Source organism: Apteryx mantelli, chromosome 9 (genome assembly GCF_036417845.1).
Source record: "Apteryx mantelli isolate bAptMan1 chromosome 9, bAptMan1.hap1, whole genome shotgun sequence".
NCBI lineage: Eukaryota > Metazoa > Chordata > Aves > Apterygiformes > Apterygidae > Apteryx > Apteryx mantelli.
The window spans coordinates 27,903,878-27,911,614 of NC_089986.1; the positions used below are offsets into that span (position 1 = coordinate 27,903,878).

General features: G+C 47.1%; 1 protein-coding gene across 3 annotated transcripts in view; it reads right to left on the reverse strand.

Annotated features, from left to right (window-relative positions):
• The window catches only part of UGGT1 (UDP-glucose glycoprotein glucosyltransferase 1), a 47,281-nt gene extending 43,652 nt beyond the window's left edge, over positions 1-3,629 (reverse strand). For 2 of the 3 annotated variants that reach the window (XM_067301981.1, XM_067301980.1), the window contains exons 1-2: positions 2,902-3,629; positions 2,328-2,466 (exon numbers count right to left, since the gene is read on the reverse strand). In XM_067301981.1, the coding sequence (XP_067158082.1) occupies positions 2,328-2,452 (125 nt within the window). In that variant the 5' untranslated portion in view covers positions 2,453-2,466; positions 2,902-3,629. Of the gene's footprint in view, positions 1-2,327; positions 2,724-2,901 lie in introns of those variants that run through there. The other variant, XM_013942663.2, reaches the window with a different exon arrangement.
• Between the last annotated feature and the right edge of the window lie 4,108 nt (positions 3,630-7,737).

The window sequence follows — 7,737 nt, forward strand, 5'->3', positions numbered from 1 at the left end:
AGAGTTAGACAGTAAAATAATTCTCTAACCATTGCTAAGAGCAAATGCTTTACCATGTCTTAACTTATTACAGGCAACGCTAAAGGATGATTTGGACTACAAAATCAGCACAGCGACAGGACAAGATGTGGAGCCTGTTAACTGTGACCGTAGCTTGCGTGCTCATTTCAACCTATTTTGAACTAATCTGACACATCTTGAACAACTTGGTAGGAATTGCAGTGCTAGGCTTAGTAAATCAAAGAGCAGGGGTGCCTTGGCACTGCAGTACCATATCGTTTTGCAGTTCATCCCAGGTGAACAATCCTGCCAGAGTCTTGGAAAATAATGGTTAGGTTACATATCAAGCGTTTGAAACATTATTTTGGACTGTTTGCTTCCTGCTTCTGATTTCTCAGTCTCCTAGGGTGAGCTTCCTTTTCCTGCAAGTTCCTCTAAGCTTTTTCCCAGCATATGCCTCACATTCTCAAAGTTTTTAAATCCTGGCATTATCACCTGAGCATTGCATTTTTTCCCTGCTTGAAGATTTTTCAGTCTTCAAATTTCAGTTTCTATAGAGAAGGTTATAGAAAAGTAATTTCACTGAGGACACACCTGCCCTATCACCCAAAGCCATGCCCATTTGAATGAAACTCAATGTTCAACTATTTTCACATCACCCAATCTGGAAATACATCTGACATCTGTGATAACATAGGAAGAATTCCATATATGTCAACATCCTTAAATAATACAAAAACAAACAAAAAAAACATGGAAGTCAGATTTTACAAAGACATTCCCAAATCAATATACTGGGAAATGAAATTACAGGGACTCCTAAAGCGCTAAGTAGACTGGCAATGAAAAGCAAACAGATTGAACTTTGTGCGCGGAATCACCCACAGCTTCCCTGTAACTGTTTACACAAACTTTATATTCAAAACATTATTTTATGGACAAATTGCAGTATAAATTGAGAGAACTGGGTTTGTTTTTACACATTTTAGCATGACAATTTATTTCCCTAGCTTTAATGGCACCTGGTTTTTGTTTTTTAAATCAAGAAGTCTTTAATAGCATAGAAAACATTTTCCCCAGGCTCACTTGCGCAACTCTTAACAACACACTTAATTTTAGATAATAATGCACTACTCACATGAACAAAGTTAAACTCAAACTTAACTGAGCTAAACCTATGCAAGCAACAGATATATATCAAAATTCACAGCCACCAACGAAGTCAAAAATCTTTTACTACGGAAACCTACAAGAACATGACAGACCTCTGTATCCAGTGCTATGATGTAAAACCTCATGAGGCAAAAAATACTTCTTACAGATTTTTTTTTTAACCATTTAAATACACAATGAAAGAATTTACCAAACGAAAAAAGAACAGCTACAATCTCTTTTAATATATTCATCCCATCTCTCCAAGCAGAGCAATAATCACATTCAACTAAACATTCTTACTGCTAATAAGTTAGTAACAACCAGAATCTAAAGCACCAGAAACTGAATAATACATTTTTTATTTCACACGGACAAAATAAGTATCTGTATATTCCTTTCTTAATTTTTAAGGGTCTCAAAATGCTGGTCTGATACATGTGACACACTTAAGGTGATCACTAACTTTTTATTTATAGTAGATCATGTATTCATGCATATCAGCATGAATGCAGTCAGCATTAATTCACTGTCTTACCTACAAAATCTTATCTGCTCAGACAGGTAGAGAATCGCTGTTGCTCATGCCTAGGTGGTTAAGAGCAACCTGATGGGAGGCAAATACAAACGGGCTGCCCTAAATGCAGCAGCTGCCTGAAGCCACAGTTGTGAACAGTATAAAGATACTTGAGTAGGAGCAAATGGGATTTTTCTAACCACAGAATCACAGAACAGTTGAGGTCAGAAGGGACCTTTGGAGATCATCTAGTCCCACCTCCCTGTTCAAGCAGGTTCACTTAGAGCAGGTTGCCCAGGACCCTGTCCAGATGGCTTTTGAATATTTCCAAGGATGGAGTCTCCACAACCTCTCTGGGAAACCTGTTTTAAAGTGGGAACACACTGCTCAAAGGCTAGTATGCAAAAGAATGGTCATTACGTAGCCACGGAAACACAAGAAGAGGTCTGTGTCACAAGAAACAAGAAAAAAGTCTCTACTGCAAACTGGACAAAGAGATAGACACCACACATTAATGTTTACAATCAGTTGATACATGCCACATAATAACCTTGTAGGATGCACTAAAACAACTCATAGTTTTTAGCCACAGAGAGACTTTATTATTTTATCCTTTAAGTGCATTCTGATTTGTGAATGAAAATAATAGCACACTTACCTTGTTTCAAGTAATAAAGGAGATGAAGACCACTTTGTAGTTAGAGATGTTGTCACAGCCTTAGAATCTCCTTTGGCAAGTGATGAGCTGATCCAGATTCCAAGGATTGCAATAAGTATTCCCATTTTATAGAAAAAGCCTAAAAAAGATGGAGGAAAAAAATGTTAGTCTCACATTGTCTCTTTTTATAAATATAGAATCTCACATATCCAAATACATTATGGCATATTCAAGACTCGGTGGCCTAGTTTATGCACTAAATCAATGAGATCATCACAGTATTTTTAATTTTTAAGCCCAGGAGGGACTATGAGCACACAAAAACAGACAAGAATTTTAAGATCAAACTCCTGAGCTGCAGTCAATCTAAACCAATTCCAGTTTCCTGTATATTTATTCTTTCAAATAAACTTGTTTCAGCTGCTTGGACTCCCACATCACGTACTGCTTGGAAGGGAAGTTACAAACAGTTCATATTTCAAATTAGGTGGAAGACCAACCTACTAACTATTTGTTTGAGGACAGTTAAAGTGATACTTTGTATTTGCACAGATATATCAGCTGAGGTACTAACCAGCGTCAGGAGGAGGAGGCAAGGCTAAGGTTCCCTAGTCAGCCCGTTAGGTTCCACTGGGTACAGCACACTTCCTCACTGGGGAATGAAGAAACAAGCATTTCTTGGATGCGCTACATACCACCAACTCTAGAAGCTGAAAAACGAAGGCCAAGGGATGAATGAAGACAGACTTAAATGACACAACTCACTGTGAGAAATGGACCAAAAAAATAATGCCATTTCTTCTTTACCCTTCACTTGTACTTTCATGTCTAAATTTCCTCTGACCTCTTCACCACAATGCAGCTAAGTGGAATTTCCCTGCCTAACTCTTAAGCTTAGCAAACACATGAATCCTTCTGTTAGCTTTCTGTTTCATTCTTCAAAAACTCAAATGTTTTTCCTCATTGACTAGAATATATTTACTCCACACCCAAATACACACACAGGCACTCTCTCACTTCTTAGTCTTTATTTTTCTGGGTCACTCATTTTCCATTTTTCCCCCAACTAAAAACCAACCAAACAAAAAAAACCATTCAAATTCCAAGTATATCACAACTGATAACCTGTAAGGACCTAACTTGTGCCTTTCATTCATGGTTCTATGTAAAAATAGTCTTTGTATATATTATATATCCGTAGCTATAGTTCTACGTGTACATAAATAGAGATATAAAATAAGACAACCTCACCCTACTCACTTTAAAAATTACACTATTCCAGCTGTCAGTTCACAAGCAATCACTCACCCATTGCTCTTTCTGTATCTCAGCATCTTTCTTTCAGAATAAGAATACAAATACTCCATTATAATAGATGAAAAACCTCTTGCTCAGCTGCTTGCTAGACTTGTTTTATGCTGCAGCACACCTGGGAAGTGGACCAGATGGCATCACATGACACTGAAGAGCTACAGCTATAACACAGTGTTTGCAGAGGAGGAAGCCCAGTCAGTATTTGTGGAGCAAGACCTTGACTTCCAAACGCAACAAAGACAAGATTTGCAATTCCTTCTAGGATTGGGTCCTTCTTATCCGTTGCAAATTTTACACAGTAGTTTGGAACATGTAAATAAATATCTTCTACTGCATTCTTATGATTAAAAGTCCTGTGCTGTTCTTTAAGACCCACAGGCCTGACTTCCTATTCTGTGAACGACTGTAACAAAGGGCTTGTTCTAGATAATATACAAAAAAGGACACCGTATCCCATCTAATGAGCACATGCTGGAGCCTGCGACAGGCAGCTGACAGATATGGAGGAGGCATCTCTCACATAGACATGCAACACTCGGATCTTCAGATGAGTGCTTTTAAGACGGTATCTTAATTATTTTAGTTGACTGAAAGCCTGGATATTAGCAACATCTATACACCCTGAATAATATGACCATAAAACAAAGACCGGTATCTTAAAGAAAAATAGAAATGCACCATGGAGAACAGAAGACGTAAGAGACATAGGAATGAACATAAATGACTTAAGGATGTCTGACTGTGTTCTGTGCAGGATAACAAAACAAAAAAAAGGATATGAATTAAGACACTAAAGTGGATTTTTCAAGCTTGATTTGCTTTTTAAATATTTTTACTCCTTATTTTTTTCCTCCAGTAAATTAGTTTAAGAGACAGTTACCTTCGGAAGATTTGCGTATCCTATCTTAGAGGAGGAAATAAATCATTCCACACTTATAAGCCCTGCCATATCGTGAGGGCACTGAACTTCGTCACGTACTATAGAGTCTGCCCAGTAACGAGTGGATAACACCACTCCGCTCCAGGGAAAGGTGAGCTGAAGAGGTCCTGCTGCGTGGAAAGAGACTCCCAGGGCCAAGACCAGAAAATAACATATGGTAACTATCCGCATCTAGTATTTGGAACAGTTATTCATTGTAAAGATTACCATAGTGTCATGATAGCTTCTGTAAACATTTTTAAACGTGGAGATCATGTCTCCGTACCGCAGATATTGAAACTAAAGCATAGTGTTCAACTGATTAGTCCAAAGTCACCTACTGAAAGAGCTGATCAGAAATAATTTTTTAGCTACTAGTCAACGCCCAGATGGCATCCACAGGGACCTCACACGTAGCACAGCGCCGCTGCTGCTGCGAAGTGCAGTAACCGGCTGACAGCAGACACCGCAGCCGCCCTCAAAGGTACAGACGGCTCACAAGAAAAGGTAAAGCCGAGATGCCGGGGACTTAACGGAAAAGGCCAGGCAGCCGCTCCGCAGAGCCCGGCACGGCCCCGCTGCCACGGCTGTGGCGGACAGTCCCGCTCGGGCGCAGGATGCTGCCCCCGCCTCAGAGACCCCGCGCTCCGCGGCGGCTCCCGAGCTGCGGCTCCCGCCGCGCGCCGACGGGCCGCGGGCAGGCGGAGCTGTCACGGCGCCCGCCACCGGGCACCGGCCCCCGGCCCCTCCCCCCGCCCCGCCGCGCGCCCAACGGCTCCCGCGCGCCCAACGGCTCCCGGCCCCTCCTCGAGCTCCCCCCCCCCCCCCACCGCCGCCTCGCGCCACAGCACCGGCCCCTCCAGCGCGGGTCGCCGTGGTAACCGCACCTGTGAGCGGCCGCCACGCTCCCTTCCGCCTCTTGCCGCTGCCCCGGCTTCCGGGCACCGCGCTTCCGCTGCCGGGCAAGAGGGGCCTCCCGTCGCCATAGAGTTATGGGGGGGGGGGAGCAGTGCCAGACCGTCGCCTGGCGCCATGTTGGGAGGGGCCGTGGCGGGGGCCCCGCGGGGCTCCGCGGCCCCTCCCGCTGCCCGCGCAGCTCAGCGCAGCCCGCGGCGCGGGCGGCCTGGGCCCCCGCAGCCCGGCGCTTCCCTCGGGGCGCGTCCTGCCGCCGCCGCGTTCCCCGACGGGCTGCCCGAGCGCAGCGGGCGGGAGCGGAGCGGCTCGCTGGAGGAGCGCGAGTTGCCTTCCGCCGGGCGGCCCGGGCCCGGCCGTGGCTCTGCGCGCCGCTTTGCGGAGCCCTCGAGGAACCGGCGCCCGTGTCTGCGTGCGGCCTCTCGGCCCAGCGAGAGCGGCGTGTTCGCGGCGCCGCCGCCGGAGCCCCCGCAGCAGGCGTAGCGCGCGGGATCCGCGGGGCGGCCGGGCCCCACGCAGCCGTCGGAGCGGCGCAGCGGCGAGCGAGGAGGGGGATAAGCGGGGCTTGGGTGCCCCTGCTCTGCAGCCCCCCGCCCTCGCGGCAGCCCTGTGTCTGACCCGATCCTCCTTTATCGTGGGCTGCCATGCGTATCGCTGCGCTGTCGTGCGCATCCCGTTAATGCGTGGGGTCTCGCATCTCACACGTGTGAGCGCACAGAGCCATTTAGTCCCAGATTACGTCCCTAACGGAATCAAGGGGCACACGCCTAGGAAAGAGCGAAAGATCAGAGCAAACACGTGGCGGTGCTTTTCCAGAATACTTGCTCAGCCTCGATTTGTGAAGTACGTAATTCCAGAGGCAGAGGTGGCATCTGTGTCGCTTCTGTCATGAGCCTGTCTAGTGAGCAGTCCCCCCTGTTGAAAGGACTTCCACGGCTTCATTGCACTTTGTGTGGAGAACCACTTCCTTAATTTGTTAATTTGTTTACCGTTACAGTGCAAGGATGAGAGGGGAAATGAAAGCAGCATGTGGCAGACAGAAAATAATTGTTCCCTAATCCCCTTCTCTGTGTTATTTATGATGTTACTGTCAGAACTGCCCTTTAACGGTCTCTTTTCCAGGCTGAAGGTTCTGACTCTGCTCCTCTGTCCTGCACATACTCCATGGCTGGTTGTACTTGCCACTTTCTCTGAACCTTTCACAGTGTTACCATAATCGTTTTGAGCCACAGGGGCCAGGGTGAGGAGAGGGGCAGAACTGCACGCCTCGTTCAAGAGTTACTGAGCCAGAACGAAGCTGAGAGTCTGGCAAGGCTGTATTAACTGCCAGGCAAGCTAACTTTGACAAGGCTAAGGGCAGCGTCCCGAGACTGAGGTCAAAGCTGCAGGACTAGTTGATAGTCCTGACTAATGTTCATCCTGAACAGCAACACCCTTCCAAGCCAACCCTAACCACCATCCGTGCCCTCAGCTTTCTCAACACCCTTTTCAGGTTTGGTCACAACACAAACGTGAAGGACTTGCAAGGCAAAAGTAGGGATTTTTCAAATGTGATCCTGTAATTAAAACATTTTCTTTCTGGTTTAATTTTAAAATATTAATACAACTCTGAAAACTACAGCTGATTATCTGACTGCATCTTTGAGTCTCGAGCCATAAGAACACTAAAGAGAGTAACAGCGCTGAAAGCTGTGATATTCAGAAATCCGTGTAATCAAACATGAGGCAAAGCTGGCCTGGCCGAACCTCGGGGCTGCAACGTGCGCTGGCGCTCTGGATAGCATATCTCCTCCTTTATCCCAGGCGGGAGCGAGTATTTCTGCCACGAGACAGCACTGACGCTGGAGGCACGTATTTGCTGGTGCGATTCTGCTCATATACAAAGTCCTGTTCCCTTGAACGCAGCAGCAAACACTTATCCGTCGCAGAGCCAACCCCGTTTCAGGCCCGCAATTGCCACCTGCTCGGCCCTTCTCGGCTGCGGGTGCCCAGCGAGGCTCCGCCGGAGGCTGAGATGCTTCTCGGCGTGCTTCAATTTAGAAAGAAAAAGTGAGAAGCGAACGCTTCGCTCAGCCGCGCCAGCAAAACGCGCCGGCGCTGCGCCGGCAGCTCCCGCCGCCCGCCGCGCCCAGGGCCCTCCAGGCCCCGCCCAGGACCCCCCGCCCCGGCCAATGGCGGGCCAAAGCGAGGCCCCGCCCCTCGCCGCAGCCTCGCGAGACCGCCGCCGCCGCCGCAGCCTGCGCGCGCACTACATTTCCCAGGAGC